The sequence below is a fragment of the Myotis daubentonii genome, chromosome 6 (assembly GCF_963259705.1).
Source record: "Myotis daubentonii chromosome 6, mMyoDau2.1, whole genome shotgun sequence".
Classification (NCBI taxonomy): Eukaryota; Metazoa; Chordata; class Mammalia; order Chiroptera; family Vespertilionidae; genus Myotis; species Myotis daubentonii.
The window spans coordinates 28,676,180-28,693,642 of NC_081845.1; the positions used below are offsets into that span (position 1 = coordinate 28,676,180).

Here is a 17,463-nt window from a genome sequence, read left to right on the forward strand (position 1 = left end):
TTTAGAGATAAATGATACTTTCAGGTTATCGTATGTATAATCAGAATTTTGTGAACATTGGATTGTGTTTTAAATACCTTAGGCTAAGACAGTGTGATTTTTCTTTGCAGGGTTTCATTGATACATATTTTACTGAAATGCATATAAATCATTCATTTAAAATGATTGTTAGGATAATTTGTACTTAAGTATACATTTCTGTAAGTCCAAAATCATAAGCTTTGCATTTGATTTTCTTTTAGCTTAAGAAACAGTTGGGTGATAATGAAGCTGTTACTCAAGAAATAGTTGGTTGTGCCCATTTGGAGAATTATGCTTTGAAAATGTTTTTGTATGCAGATAATGAAGATCGGGCTGCACGATTTCACAAGTAAGTAAAGAAAGAGGAAAATAAAAATGGTAAGTTTAGTTACTCTAAACCAGAATTATCCAATTTTGCATTAAACACTTTCTGATTTCCTGATTAATGATTTAAATATTTAAAAATTACTTGTAGAATCTAGAATGATTTTGAGTATCAGATGCAATCCCGTCTTTTTAGAGAAAATGACTAAAAGAACACCCAGGGCAGATTTATTTTCTTAGGAAATATACTCTAACTAGTTCTTAACAGTGCTGAAAATGTAAGAGTTGATTTTAGACATAAAACAGTCTGGTTCAATGATGCTGATTTTAAAAACTCCCATTCCACTAATTCAAATGATTTGTCATTATTATAATAATAATATTTAAATGCAAAACAATGCACATGGCTTGATATGCTTTTAGATAGTATTGCACTTACATTATTCAAGATCAAGTGTATACTATAAAACCTTACTGTACCATATTTACGTGTAGTATTAGTGTTGTTACTTTCTCCTGATAACTTTATAAGAGGAGTTCCAATGTGTTCCTAAAATCTGATTTTATTTAAAATAATTTCAGAATGCTTTTATAAACATTGGAATTTTTTTATAGCTACATAACTAATTCTACATCATTATGTTTTTCCTTTCAACTAGACCAGTTCTCTTTTCTCTTCCAGAAACATGATCAAGTCCTTCTATACAGCAAGTCTTTTAATAGATGTCATAACTGTGTTTGGAGAACTTACTGATGAAGTGAGTATATAGTTTTTATTGTCTAAATAGCTAAAGGTCAGTATTGTTGCTGTTTACCAGTTTTATTATGACAATGTTTACTTAGAGCAGCATGTTCATAAGAAATGTAATGTAAGAAAATTTTTAATTTTAATTTACTACACATTTTTTAAAGTATAAACAAAAGATAAAATTATTTTTAATATATTTTTGTAGGAAGTTCTTTAAATTTAGTATTGGGCAGCACAGGTTTTGAGTTTGATTTTATTAAGGATTTAAATACTACTAATCCTGTATGCTGTTAAGTTTCTTCACCTTTATTTGGTAAACATAGAGGCAGAAACTTTTTAAGGTCTTTTCCTATTTCATTTCTACTCAGAAATATTGTTTATGACTTGTTTCTATTGTAAAATACATATAGAACATGATGTTTTACAAAGTACTTCATATTTATTAGTTTCTCATAATCACTATGAGATAAATAGAGTGCATATTCATTTTATACATGAGTAAATTGAGGCTAAGTGACAAACATTGCTGTGAATTCAGTGTTGTTTTACTGTCACAAGAAAATTTGTCTTCTAAGAGGGAGACATTAATCTAGAAAGAGATAGGGTGAAAGAAAAAAAAAAGGAAAGCCATAATGAGACTGATAAAGGCTTCTTATACTGGTGATTTGATATCTATGAAGAACATTGCTTTCTGTGATACGATTTTTTCGAAGTGATGAGCCGATAGTAAAGTTCCAAACAAAATAAAGTATAATCTATGAGATATTTGCATTTTTATAAAACAATATATCAAAACTGTGCAAAAAATTTTTTATGTTTGTATGTAAAATAAAATCAGGTTCTAGACTTGATGATTATAAGCTGAGTTTTTGCATTGGCAGAGTTATGCAGGACATTTCAAAGTTGTGCTGAACAAGAGACAGTTTATTATGTGATTGTTCCTTTTATTTCAAAACACCAAGCATTCCTGGCCCTTGCCTACACACCATTCCCCAGTCATTCAAATAACACCTTCTAACGCAGGGGTCCTCAAACTATGGCCCATGGGCCACATGCAAATACAAATATTGTATTCCCGTTTTGTTTTTTTACTTCAAAATAAGATATGTGCAGTGTGCATAGGAATCGTTCATAGTTTTTTTAAAAACTGTAGTCCGGCCCTCCAACGGTCTGAGGGACAGTGAACTGGCCCCCTGGTTAAAAAGTTTGAGGACCCCTGTTAACGTATGGGACAGTGCCCATTGAGAGCCACTGCTGTCCAGTTTTCATGAGACAGAGTAGTATAAGGGGAAACTGAAACCTGGAGTGTGGAAACCTGAAATGCTTCTCAATGGGTGGCACATTTTATATTCTGAAGGCCCAGTGTGTCCACTCTGTTTAACTCCCTTTGTACTCCCGTTTCCTATTCCTGACCTGGATTTCTTTCCCCCTCTGTTGTACTAGTATGTGGCACAATACTAGAAAATCAATGAAACTATGGAAAGCTTTAGATAATTCAGTACGGTTATGGAGAGTACCAGGCAGACAAAAGAGAATAATGGACCTCAGATTAGAAAAGTAAGTCATCAACCAGGTCAGAACAAATTCTAGTAGGGAGAAGGGAGAAGAAAAGGTAGCATAGCAATAGTGTCGGAGTGAGCAAGCTAAACTCCTAAGGCCTTCTGTGTATGACATTTGTACATAAATATTTTTAGTCTTCTAAATAAATTATTTTTACTTTTCTTTTTTAAAAAATAGAGTTTATACTATTTTTCATTCTTTTTCCATGCAATCTAGTCTTCACTGTGATTGTTTTACTGAAGAACCCATAAGGACTTTTCATTTTCAGACATTGTGCAGGTTTATCTTACTTGTGGTACTTTCTTACCAATCCCATTTCATGTTTGTCAGGCCAGCCTGCTTACCAACCTCCCAGCTTTTACCGCTGGGGATTTTGTAATTTTAGCCTGCTTGCATTGCATTGCCTTTACTCTTAGCTACATTGTTCTAGTAGACCTTATATGAATTACTCTGTTTTCGTAACTCTTCCACCTTTAGATTCTTAACTATATGGACATTACACTATAAATGTATTGACTTGGGTTTTATATATTATATTTTGGAATAAGTTATACTGCATGTTCTTGAAAAGGGAACTTTGTCTTATTCTGTTCTACTCTTCTTTTGCATTAAGTGCAATTCACACACAGTAAATACAGTGCTAATTAGTTAATTTTTCAAAAGTTCTTATAGTTAGCTTTTTATTTTTTTACCTGTAGTTGGAAATAATGTTCAGACCTGTTTACATAGAACTTCTTTCATAACTCTTCTGAAATGTAATATGTCTCAATTACAGCATTTTGGTCTACTTCCTGATTTTTTTCCCTTTTAATTTCAGGTCATTACTCATGGTTACACAGAACTAAGCAAAGTCTGTATTTTCTTTAGTCTTCAGCTGTTTATATATGTGTATTTTGTCTGCTACTGTTCTGATTTTCAACTCTCTACCTCTGTTTTAGGTCTATGTATTGAACTCTTTTAACTGTGCCCAACATAATTCCATCTTAGTATTTAGTTAAACTTTTGTAATGCAAACTTCTCACATTCCTATAGCTTTCTTGGATTTAGTGTCCCAGTTTTAAGTAGAGTCACAAGAATATAATTTAATTTTATATTTTAAAGCAAGAAATGTTCAAAACATGCTATTTTCCTACTATATCCTCTTGATTACTCTATTTATGATCAACATTATTGAGAGGCTTTCTTTTGTATTATACATTTACTAGAGGCCCGGTGCACAAAAGTCGTGCATCAGTTGGGGGTGGAGTGTCCCTCCGCCTGGTCTGCGCCCTCTCACAATCTGGGACCCCTCAGGTAGAGTCCCTAGGCCTGGCCAGTGATCAGGGCCTATCAGGGGTTTCCTTCCCCCAGCTGCCAGCAGCTGGCCCAGCTCCCACTGCTGCCACTGCATGCCATCTGTGCGGCGCTGCCCTCCCCTCCCCCACTACTGGTCGCCTCCCACTGCAGGAAACAGACTGGAGTGTGATCACTTGGCTGGCCTGTGCCTCCCTCTGCATGGCAATCAATGGCCGGCCCCGCACACCCGCCACAGCGTCGCTGGCCGGTGGCCTGGGCCTCCCTCTTTGGGCAATCGATCATGGGGCTCCTCAATCAATCGCCCAGAAGCGGGAGGCACCACCCACCCGGCTGGGGCTCTGCGATCGATTGCCGCACAGAGGGTGGCCTGGGTCTCCCTCTTTGGGGTGATCGTGGAGTCCCCAACCCCCGATCGATTGCCCGGCCAGCCGGTGGCCTGGGCCTCTCTCTTTGGGGCAATAGATCACGGAGCCCCCCCATCGATTGCTCCACAGAGAGTGGCCTGGGCCTCCCTCTGTGGGGCGATGGCGGGGCCCCCCAACCAATCACATCACACCCGCCTTGGCTGGCCTGGCGCCAGTGTTTGTCATAGCGTGGTCGTCCAGATGGTCGTTCTGCTGTTTGGTCGATTTGCATATTATGCTTTTATTATAGATTTCGCTTCTAGCAATGTCTAAGGAACAGATATTTTACCTTTTTTTCTTTATAGTCTTTGGTTTAGGTTTTCTACTGCTAATTTAAGAAGAATATGAAAACCACTTATAAAAGTTAATAGCACTGCTCTTATCTCTTGAGTTTCTGCTAATTTTAAGCAATCAAGTGAATATGGTGTGTTTTTCTGCCCTCACAGACCTTGTGTTCTAACTTGGAAAGAGAAACAAGCTAACTTGTTTTTCTGATGTGTGATCTATTAATGAGAAAATACGGGTTCAGATCCACTTCTACCACTTTCCAGGCTCTGTACTTAGACGCCTCAGATATATTTTGTTTGTTCTTTCGAAACTCTGAATTATAGTGAGAGAAGTAAGGGTCAGAAAAATGTGAGTACCTTGTCTCCAGATGCTATAGCCCAGAACAGTGATCTCAGACTTGGTGATAAAAGTCCAGCTATTTTTTTTTTCTTAATTTGCAGTCTGTTGCAGACTGATTATGTAAAATACAAGTAATAATTGAAACACTAGAAAAATGAAACTTAAAAAAGACATGTGAAATACAAGCCTAATTTGCGTTAAGTTTCTAAATACTCAGTTTGTGTACTATTTTGTCCAAACTGGTAAGCAGTTTGCAGACCAGCACCAGTTCTGGGACCACATCTTTTTAGCACTGATTTAGATCCCTCTATGGAACACCACAGTGAATCCTGATTTATCCCAATCTGGGACTCTTGCTTCTGGAAAAACAGGCCTCTGGCACAAGTGGAGCAATTTTGTACTTGTGTCGCCATCGTTTCAGGTATCCATTTGCATTGGAAGTTTCTGAATTAAGCAACATCTCACTGCTAACCTAGAAAACCATGGTTGAGTGGGAGAGCTTTATCTAATTACTAAAGTGTGTGTTCTGTACACATACCTGCACTTAATATTCAGTTAATTGTGAATGGAGTATTTTTGCATACAGTATTCGTACAATGTGGTTGAGAATACTATAGCCATTGACTTCAAATTCCACATGCCACTTCATAACTGAGTCACTCAGTTATTTGACTTACGTAAGTCTGTTCCCACATCTATAAGATGAAGAAAATTGTAATACTTCCTTAAGTTGTCCTGGGGATAAAATGAGAAAATACACGTACAGCCAGCCTTTAGCAAAGTACCTAGCAGTAGTAAATGCTTATAAAACATTAGTTCTTGCTGTTATTAGTTGATGGATAATGGTCTAGTGCCGTGGTCGGCAAACCGCGGCTTGCGAGCCACATGCGGCTCTTTGGCCCCTTGAGTGTGGATCTTCCACAAAATACCACGTGCGGGCGCGCACGTACAGTGCGATTGAAACTTCGTGGCCCATGCACAGAAGTCGGTATTTTGTGGAAGAGCCAGTATTTTGTGGAAGATCCACACTCAAGGGGCCAAAGAGCCGCATGTGGCTTGCGAGCCGCCGTTTGCCGAGCCGCGGTTTGCCGACCACTGGTCTAGTGTACTACATTTAGAGAGGACATCAGCAAATACATTAAAATTTTAATGGAAATTATTCAAAACTGCTCAATCATATATTTGCTTAAGATTAATGTATTTAGAAATAGATGGCCATTATGTGTTGCTACTAGCTATATTTGGAGTCCCATTATGTGTATTTGGAGTCCCATTAAAGAGAGTAGAAGTAAAATGTAGAAAAAAAGATTTTGAAGAAATAGTGACCATAGATTTTCTAAATTATGTGAAAAAGTTATGGATCCAAGAAGCTCAGTGAACGCCAAGTAAGGCTAATGTAAAGAAAACCATATCTGAGGACGTCATAGTCATAGCAGTGAAGTTCAGTAATGAGAGCAGACCTTGAAAAGAGCAGTCTTGGGAAAGAAAACATTCTGCACAAGGTAAAAATTCTGCACAAGGTAAAAATGCTTTGAAGGATGGTTGACTTCTCATTTTTTTTTTTTTTTAAGAAGTGTTGGGCAGAAGAGAATGAAATTGACACAATTAAAGTACTGAAAGAAAAACAAACAACCAAAAATCCCTTTCAACTCAGAATTCTTTGAGGAAAGGTATCCTTCAAAAAAATCAAGGTAAAATAAAAGACATTTCAGGCTGATTAATTCATTGCTATCAAATCTGCACTATAGAGCTAAGTTACTAACCAGCAGAAAGGAAGTTTTTCAGTCTGAAGGAAAATAATACCGGATGGTAACTTGGATTTATAGGGAGAAAGGAAGTACACTGTACATGTTATGTACATAAATATATAAAAAACTATATTTTTTATTTTTATAAAGACATATACCTGTTTAAATAAAAAATATTATAATTATGCCAAAAGAAGGAAGGAGTGGAGAAACAAAAACAGATGAAACTAATATAAAACAAATAGCAAAATTTGAGGCCTAAATACAGCTGTATCAGTAAGTACCATAAATGTAAATGGACTAATACTATAAGGTAGAGATTTCAGACTAGATTTTTAAAAAAACAAGCTCAAACTTTATGTTGTTTACAAGAGACACTCTAAATACTGAGAGATAGATGTTTTATAAGTAAAAGAAGGGAAAATATTTAATGCAAATGCTGAGTAAATAAAATTCCAAGTGGCTATATTAGTATTAGACAAAAGGAACTTTAATATGTGTTACTAGAGGTAAAATGGGATATTTTGTAATAAAGGGTTCAATTCATCAAGAAGATATTACAGTTAAAGGTGTCTGTGTACCAAAATAACAGTTGTAAACTATATGACACAAAAATTGATAGAAATAAAAATATACATAAATTCATAGTCATACTTAGAGATTTAATACCCCCCCCCATCAGTAGAATAGTTTAAAAACAGTAAAATTAACTAAAATGAATAGACGAGCCACATCAAATATTGGCTAGAATGTGGAAAAACAAGAGCTTTCATACATTGCTTGGTGAAAATGTTAGACATTATAACCACTTTGGGAAAAGATTTGGCAGATTTTTATTAAGTTAAACACATCTACCTTTTTATCCAGTAATTCCTCCTTGGTGTTTATTTAAGAGAAATGGAAACATGTGTCTAGAAAAAGACTTGTTCAAGAGTGCTCATAGGAACTTTATTCATAATAGCGCAAAGCTAGAAATAACCCAGTTGTCCACCAACAAAGGAATTGATAAATTGTACTATTACTAGAATATTAAAAGGGACTAGTGATCTACCCTTCAACATGAATGAATCTTGTGGATTGTGGATTTTATGCTGAGTAAAAGAAAACTCAGTGCAAATTGGATGATTCCCTACATATAATGACAAATTCTAGTGAAAAAATTAGGATGTTTGTTGGAGGGGCTGGAGCAAGGGAAATTTGTTCTGGAAAGGGATATGAAGGAACATTATCATTATGGGGAGCTAGAAATGTTATAATTTGATAGTATGTTTTACACAGGCATATCTGTCTTTCAAAGCCCATCAAATTATGTACATTAAGATTTATTTATCTCAAGGTATGTCAGTTTTACCCCAAAATAATAGTTAAATATCGAACTCTTGTTTGTAGGTTTGGTTTTTCTTGATGGTATTAGGTTATCAATTCTAAAACTGCTTACTTGGTATATCAACGGTTCTCAACCTGTGGGTCGCGACCATCAGAAAACACATATAGCATATCAGATATTTACATTACAATTCATAACAGTAGCAAAATTGCAGTTATGAAGTAGCAACGAAATTAATTTTATGGTTGGGGGTCACCACAACATGGGGAACTGTATTAAAGGGTCACGGCATTAGGAAGGTTGAGAACCACTGTGTATAGGATTAAGCAAATGAGTAAGTATATTAAGGCAGCCAGGTTTCTCACTTCTGGACAAAGAACTTAAAATATGGGATGGGAGAATACTACATTTGATTGGATTGGATTGGAACTGGAAATGTCCATATTATGCTTTTAAATGTATTAGATAAATAGAGAAAAATCTATATATGTATGTAGATGGTATATATGTATACTACAAATGTGTGTATATGCAATATATGCATGCATTTGTGTATATACAGCATATATAATAGGTTTGTGTATACATGTACATGAGACAAAGTTCCTATGTCCCTATACTGAAAGGTCCTGGAAGCAGTGATGCATCAGTAGAAATGAGCACCCCCAGTGTCTGATTTTGGGTTCTAAATACCATCTGTAGAAGGAGCCAGGATTCTTGTAGAAAGGACTGAGTCAGGGAAACTACTAAATGAAGTTGGACCTTAATTATTATGAAAGCCAAATTCCTCGTGATGATATTAACGGTTGAGTTGAAATGATAAAAATATTATGACTGTTTTTTATTATTGGTTTTTTACAGAGATGAAGGGAGGGGGATAGAGAGTTAGAAACATCGATGAGAGAGAACATCAATCAGCTACCTCCTGCACACCCTCCACTGGGGATGTGCCTGCAACCTGGGTACATGCCCTTGAGCGGAATCAAACCTGGGACCCTTGAGTCCACAGGCCGATGCTCTAGCCACTGAGCCAAACTGGCCAGGGCAAAAATATTATGACCTCTTGTTTTACTGAGCAAAAAAAAGTACAGAAGTAGAATTTTTTTTAAATAGATTTTTATTGATTTCAGAGAGGAAGAGAGACAGAGAGATAGAAACATCAATGATGAGAGAGAATCATTGATTGGCTGCCTCCTGCACGCATCCTACTGGGGATCAAGCACACAACCCCCGCCATGTGTCTGGACCAAGAATCAAACCTGGGACCTCTTGATTGCTGGGTCAATGCTCAACAGCTGAACCACAGGCTGGGCTATAGGACCTTTTTTATAATGGAGTATATAAGAGTATATTTTGATAAGGAAATGGAAATTAAATATGGCACATATTCAGTAATTTGGTGGGTTACTCTTTCGGTTTCTGTATACTAATCTGTAGCATCTAGAGAATCTCACATAAAATACTCAACTAAATATCTAGACTATATGCAATATTTGTACTCATTGGTGACTTGGTGGATCTTTACAAAAGGCAAAGTACAGCTGTTTTCAACATAATGAAACTGTTCTCTCAAACTAATGTACATACAGATCCTCTGGGGATCTTGTTACAATATAGATTTTGATGCAGGCTTGAAGATTCTAATTTCTAACACGCTCCCAATTGATACTAGTACCACTGGTCCAGGAGTATCATAAAGGTCCATTAGCTATATGAACTGAAAAATCACTAGTCCATTCAAAATTCTGACAGATTTTACTCTCATATTTTTTAAAACAATTTTTTTCTTATTTTATGGTATATAGCATAAAATTTTAAAGTCAGGAAAGAAGAGGCAACTAGCAGGTTCTTCACTAATATTCTCAGTTCTCACAACAATCCCATGACTTACTATTTTCTCCTTTTGGGAATTGAAATAAATGAGACTCAGAGCTGGTAAATAGTATGCTACAGGTTAAAAGTGAAGTTTGCCTGGCTATCTGTCTTAGTGTTTGCTTGCTCTAAACAGTACATCATGTTAGTATTTTTAGATTTGTACAGATTTATTTTTTCCTCTAGTGAAAATAGTTCAAGTTATTATTTTTTATATTTAACTAGAAGCCCGGTGCATGAAATTCATGCACTCAGGGAGTGGTACCTCAGCCTGGCCTGCGCCCTCTTGCAGTCCCGGAGCCCTCGGGGGATGTCCAACTGATGGCTGGCAGTCAGACATTCTTAGCGCTGCCGCGGTGGCAGGAGAGGCCCACCACTGCCGCTGCACTCGCCAGCCATAAGCCTGGCTTCTGCCTGAGCGGTGCTTCTCCCATGGGATTGGGCTGAAACTGGCTCTCCAACATCTCCCGAGGGGTCCCGGATTGCGAGAGGGCGCAGGCCAGGCCGAGGGACCCCACCGATGCACAATCAGGGCCAGGGAGAGACGTAGGAGGTTGGCCAGTCTGAGGGCTCCAGGGCATGTCCGACCCATCTTGCTCAGTCCCGATTGGCCGGACCCCACAGCAACCTAACCTACCAGTTGGAGCATCTGCCCCCTGGTGGTCAGTGCACATTTTAGGGAGCAGTTGAGTGGCCTTAGCATATCATTAGCATATTATGCTTTGATTGATTGAACGGAAGATTGGACACTTAGCATATTAGGCGTTTATTATATAGGATTTTATAATTCCATCTAGCCTATTTCTCCCCTGTGCATATAAGTTGCAAGTTTTGCTCGAAGGATACTCACATATTTCCATTGCAGACCTTTTCTGAAATTCAGAACCATTAGACATGTGTTTTGAGGAAGATAGCTTTTTATTAAGCCTGTTGAGCCCTAGAAAGTTGGTAGAACCCAGTGGTAAGATTGAGAGGGTGCTGGACTCTTTCAGAGCTGTATAATTCAAAAATGGGTTTTACCTCAATAATATGTTATAAGTTATCATAAATGTATATTTTTGCTTGACTTTTTTTACTGCAATCTAATATCGATAAAAATATTTTTCTTTTTAGAATGTGAGACACAGAAAGTATGCAAGGTGGAAGGCAACATATATCCATAATTGTTTAAAGAATGGAGAGACTCCTCAAGCAGGGCCTGTTGGAATTGAAGATGATAATGGTATGTATTTATTTCTCTATGTAAAATGATTTAGTAGAATCTTAATTTTTTAGTAGTATCTAAAGTTTTCTAAAGGGACCATATAATTGTTTCTCCCATCAGGTCCAAAATTCATGAAAATTGGATATAAAATCATAAATTTGGGACAATGAGAGATTAGAACCAAACTCTTCTAATGTCTAAAAAGTTTTGTAAAATATATAGTATTTAATATAATATTTACTAATTCTGTTTTTGTTTATTTGAAACTTTATTAAGCACAAACACCTTTATAATTGTTTCTTTGGTTAATTGCCTAACCTTTTTATCATTATGAAATATCCTGTTTTATCTTTGTTAATATTCCTTGTCATGATTTTTATATTGTCTGTTATTGAAAGTAGCACTTCAGCTTCTGTCTGCTTGGTATTTACATGGTATATCTTATTTTCATCCTCCTCTTTTAAACATATATGAGTCTTCAAGCATATAGGTGGTTTTTTTTCAGTCTGACAGCATCAATCTTTAAAATAGTGTTTAGTACATTTACATTTAATATATTATTGCTTAGCTAGATTTAAGCTAGTACTTTTACCATTTGTTTTTTGTTAGTCCCATCTGTTTCTATTCCCTCATATTTTTCTTTTCTCTGGTGAGTTTTTCCTCTTTAATTCATTATGACTATATTGTTCTCTGATAAAGTACCTGGTGTTAAGTCATTTTCTGTTAACACATTGTATGCGGGAAACGTATTTATATGTTTTATGTTGACTGGTAGTAGAGCGCGGGACACGTATTTTATAGACGCAGGATACGTTTTTTATAGACTAGCGGTAGAATGCGGGTAACGTATAAATACGTAAACTAAAGTTATTGTAATTTTACTGAACGTTAACATTTGCGCAAAAAATTAGCAAAAATGGCCCACACCACCTGTTAGCGCGTGATAAAAACTACCCGCAAACAATGTGTTAATTTCAATATATGGGTTGTTCTGGGGTTCTTTTTCTATAGACTTTCTCATGACTTTGGTCACATTTTTCTCCCCCATATTTGTGTTACTTTTATTGTTGATAAATAAACAATTTTATAGTTCCTCTGCATTCTGTTATCTTCCTCTGTGAAGTCTTGATTTTTGTTTATAACAAGCAGTTAACTTGCCTGAACTCAAACACTGCCTGTCTTCCTTTCATCTTTAAGGCTGTTGCTTTCTTCAAGGCCCACTAGAGTCTTCTCCCAGTGTACATGCATAGTTCACTGCCAAACAGACATTTAGTTGGGGTTCATATACACATTTTAAGGCTCACTTTTCTGGAGTATTCCCTTTGTACAGACTGTTTAGTACCGTCAGGTGAAAAGCCACAAAAAAGTAGTTCTTACCTGGTGAGATTTCTTCTTCCAAGGTCCATCATCTTCCTACTTTCTACCAGATTTTGGTCACTCTTCAGTGCTTTTAAACAGCAGGGGTTTGTTCCTTCCCAGAATATATAAATGTTGGAGTTCTCCAATATAGGAGAAAACTATTGTAGTGCATATAAGGTATAAATACATCTATAGGGTTACTTAATAGAATGCATATCTCAGAGTAGTAGGTAGATTTTTTCTTATTTAAAATTATCTACATTAAACATGTAATCTATACTAATAAAAGGGTAATATGCTAATTAGACCAGACATCTTCTGAACGTCCTTCCAAACAAAGCCACAGTGGTGGGGGCTGAGGCAGAGGCAGTTAGGGGCAATCAGGCTGGCAGGGGAGAGCAGTTAGGGGCAATCAGGCCCACAGGGGAGAGCAGTTAGGAGGTAGTCAGGCAGGCAGGGGAGCAGTTAGGGGCATCAGGCCGGCAGACAGAGGCGGTTAGGGACGGGCAGGCAGGCAGGCAGGCAGGCAAGCAGTTAGGAGCCAGTGGTCCCGGATTGTGAGAGGGATGTGCGACTGCTGGTTTAGGCCCGATCCCCTCAGCAGTTGGACATCCCCCAACTGGAGAGGGTGCAGGCCGGGCTAAGGGACCCCCCCCCCCCCCATTCCCCCATACACGAATTTTGTGCACCGGGCCTCTAGTATGTTTATAATGAGACAAAAAATATTTTTAAATTAATTGGAAACAAATCTATTTCAGAGATCTGTAGTTCTAGTTTATATTTATTTTATTTTAAATTACTAAGATTCTCCAAAGTGATTGTCATTTTAAATATACTATCAAAATTGAATTTTCTCAAAGTAGTTTTCAAGTTTAGCTAATGATAGTATATTTTGAAGTCTACATATTAAAACTTATCAACACAAGTCTCTTATTACTCCTTTCATTATAGATAGCTAAATATGAAATTTTGTTTCTTTGTTTTTGTTGATTAACTTAATTTGGACAACAAACACACAGTCATTTAATAGGGCAGCTGAAAGAAAATAGAGTTCTCATTGGGTAGCATACATGTGACATGTTTTGCCAAAAATGTCACTTTTTTATGTTTAAAGAGTGAGTTTAAAGGAAGTTTATTTTTAGAAAAAAATACACTATATGCAAAGATTTTATAGAATTGGAATTAGAATTAAAAGAAGTGGTAATCATATTGCCAGGCATAACTTTTAGAAAATATTTAAAACCATTATTTTTAAAGATAGAGCCTGCTTATCAACAACATTAAATAAAATTGCATTTAAAGGTCTGCCAGGCCTGTATAGCAAAATAAGAATATTCAGCATTTTTATTTCAAAATACCTAGTTTAACATTGCACATATTTTCTATAATAGATGTTGAAGAAAATGAAGATGTTGGAGCCACCTCCCTGCCCACTCAGCCACCTCAGCCATCATCTTCAACTTATGACCCCAGCAACATGCCTTCGAGCAACTATACTGGAATACAGATTCCTCCTGGTGCACATGCCCCAGCAAATACACCAGCAGAAGTGCCTCACAGCACAGGTAGAAAATGAAACTCAAAAAGTTTGGAACTCTTCTTTCATAAATAAGAGCTGCACTTATATCTGTGCTACATAATGATAGTCATCGAGCATGATAAGATCTTTTAATTCCATTTTGACCTACAAAAAAAAACCATTAAATTCTTTTTATTGAAGTTTTTTAATATCAATTGTGTTTTTAGTTTTATAAGAATGACAACATTTAAATGTTTTGATTACATTGACTTTATATTTTATTAATAAGAATAGCTTCTATGCTTTTATGTGTGTTGTTCATTTCTTTTTCTTCCCCTCTCACTCTTTCCCCTTTAATGTTGTTTAAGAATAGCACTGAAGTGAGGGGGGTTTTATATAGTACAGTGGGGCCTTGACTTACGAGTGTCCCGAGATACCAGCTGTCTCTCGGCCAATTTTTTGCATTGAGTTGACAGAGTAATTTGAGTTAACGAGCTCCTTAACGAACTCGGTCTCGGAACGAATTAAACTTGTAAGTCAAGGCCCCACTGTATTAGAGGCCCAGTGCACAAAAATTTGTGCACTCGGGGGGGTCCCTCAGCCCGGCCTGTGCCCTCATAGTCTGGGACGCCTCGGGGGATGACCACCTGCTGGCTTAGGCCCGCTCCCTAGGGGATTGGGCCTAAGCTGGCAGTCAGACATCCCTCTGGCAGCCCGGGAGCCCTCGGGGGATGTCCACTTGCCAGCGGGGAGCAGGCCAAAGCTGCAGTCGGACATCCTTAGCTCTGCTGAGGAGGCGGGAGGCTCCCACCACCACCGCTGTACTGGCAGCCATCAGCCTGGCTTGTGGCTGAGCAGAGCTCCCCCTGTGGGAGCGCACTGACCACCAGGGGGCAGCTCCTGCATTGAGCATCTGCCCCTGGTGGTCAGTGTGTGTCACAGTGACCAGTCATTCCCAGTCGTTCTGCTGTTAGGGTCAATTTGCATATTACCCTTTTATTATATAGGAGTGGCTGGCCAGCCTGGGTGAGGGGATATGGCTGTTTGCAGGCTGGCCACACCCCCTTCGGGGTGGGGGTCCCCCCTGGGGTGCCTGGCCATCCTGGGTGATGGGCTAAGGACCGTTTGCAGGCTGGCCATAGCCCCTTCAGGATGGGGGGGCCTGCTGGGCTGCCTGGCCAGCCTGGGTGAGGGGCTGATGGCTGTTTGCAGGTGGCCACTGTCCTCAGCCAGCAGGTATCTGGGATTTATTTGTCTTATATAATTGAAACTTTGTTGCCAAGAGCGGAGGCCACAGCTGGCTCAGGAAGCTTGGCTTCCTCCATCGCCCAGGCAACCAAGTCACCTCCTTGCTCCAGCTCTGTGGCTGCCGGCCGCCATCTTGGTTGTGTTAATTTGCATATGGTCACTCTGATTGGCGGGTGGGCGTACCTTGGGGTGTAGCGAAGGTACGGTCAATTAGCATCTTTGTCTTTTATTAGTGTAGATGTGTCCATCAGTATCCCACTATGATAGCAAGACTCCATTTTTCCTGTCTCATTTCCTTAGGACCCTGCTCTGCCTTCTACATGGGTTATTGATGAAGGAGAGGCACAGAATCTCAGTAGCAATGGAATCACAGACTAGTAAAAGGAGAGGCTTTGGGTCGGTTTTTTTTTGTTTTTTTTTTTTAGGATTACAAAAATGTGACTAAAAACAAGGAAGGGAAGTGATAGCTAATATATTGGAATAATTTAGGATTGTATGTCTATTTTCATAGAAAAATAGTCTGACAAAACTAGCCTCCAATAAGTTAATATGAGTAGATATAGATATTTTTATAAGTTGCAAAGAGATACTCTTCTATGTATGTGTATTGTTAATATAGCATCAACCCTACTTCCAGACAGAAAGGTATTTAAAACCATAGTTTAAATCTTTAACTTATTTTCATTTTTTAATAAAAATTGTTCTTAAAGTTTAACTTTTTTTTCAGCATAAGGTTAATCTGTGGTAGTAAACTATACAAACATTTCAAAGCATTTAATTGATAAAATGAAAGTCATCCTTTGAGTCCTGATTTCTACCATTTCTATTATATAGCACACCACTACTTCATTGACTTTCAGTTGTCAGCCTCAGCCTATCTACAAATATTGATAATAATTTTAACAGTATTAATGAAAGGAATAATTTTAACACTGATCTCTTTTGTGTCATCATTCCGTATATTTTACCTGTCTTGCCTTTTCACTGCTTTATTATCATGCAATAATATGAATAGGCAAACCAATTTGAGTTACTTTGTAAGTAAAATTTTATAGAGCACTCTTTTAAGTATTTCATCTTTTAGAATTATTGAAAATTTCTGTAGAAAATGTAAGCAAAACCAGCTACTTTAGGCATATTATTCTTAGATGAATACTGTCTGAGTTATACTACTAAATTTAAACACTAATCAAGAGCTGCAGTCACAGGCAGCTCTATAGAAGAGTGAAAAGAGAATAAATGCATTTTGGAGTCAAATAGTATTGGTTATTAGTTTCTTCCCCTTGCGAAACCACAAACTCAACTATTATTCATCTTCTTTTGATGAAGGTTTTTCTTCTTTCTAAAATGAAATTAATCATATTTCTCATGGTTTTAATTATTAAAGGAGAAAAAGAATAAATTTGACTAGTACTGTGCCTATCGCAAACTCAATATTCAGCAAATTAGCTTCCTTTCTTTTTTTTTCTCTTCCTTCCTATTTCTATGCCAAAGAAAGACAGGATATTTAATAGCAAGTTAATGAACACTTAAAATCATTTTGTGAATCAAAGGAAGTGTCACTTTTGGGGATAGGATATGACCTTAAAAAGATTGCCTAATGGGTATTGCTTTAGACAATACATACATACATATTTTATTTGTAGACGTCCTATATGTACATATGCAAGGGAACATATACTTCCAATAGAAGGGCTCTATAAGGTTGAACCATATGAAATTGCTACTTTTGTTCAACAAAAGTGATAGAATATTGGTAGTTTCATATGTTCAAACTAACAGACAAAATCTCCTGCTTAGAATATGCATCACATAAAGATCGATATTAGGAGGTAATTTTCTATTAGGAATAAGGTCCTATCTTTTTACATAGGCTTAGCATTTATATAATTAACAGCTTTTATAAATCTATTCTTACAGAAACTGTATTAGATATTGTTGTCCTTAGTTTACTAATAGTAAACAAATTAAGCAGTTATCTCAAGAAAATTAAAATACAAACATACTTAGTAAAGAACTAGAGTTTGAGCCCAAGTCATTCTGATTTTGTGTTTTTGGAGCCTTTTTTGTCCCTTCCCCCAAGGAGCTAATATTCTATCAAATAAAAACCTACTTTTTGATATATATTTACTCCTAAGATTGATTTGAGATGTTGGAATCTTCTCTTCGCTGGAGGAATTTTTTTCTATTATATTTAAAACAGTTT

The 17,463-nt window shown here is 37.1% G+C and overlaps 1 protein-coding gene across 3 annotated transcripts in view; it reads left to right on the forward strand.

Annotated features, from left to right (window-relative positions):
• Positions 1-17,463, forward strand: part of VTA1 (vesicle trafficking 1) — a 45,982-nt gene that overhangs the window by 17,974 nt on the left and 10,545 nt on the right. For all 3 annotated transcript variants that reach the window (XM_059700514.1, XM_059700515.1, XM_059700516.1), the window contains 4 exons: positions 243-370; positions 1,028-1,103; positions 11,041-11,149; positions 13,882-14,055. In XM_059700514.1, coding sequence (XP_059556497.1) covers positions 243-370; positions 1,028-1,103; positions 11,041-11,149; positions 13,882-14,055 — 487 coding nt within the window. The remainder of the gene's footprint in view (positions 1-242; positions 371-1,027; positions 1,104-11,040; positions 11,150-13,881; positions 14,056-17,463) is intronic.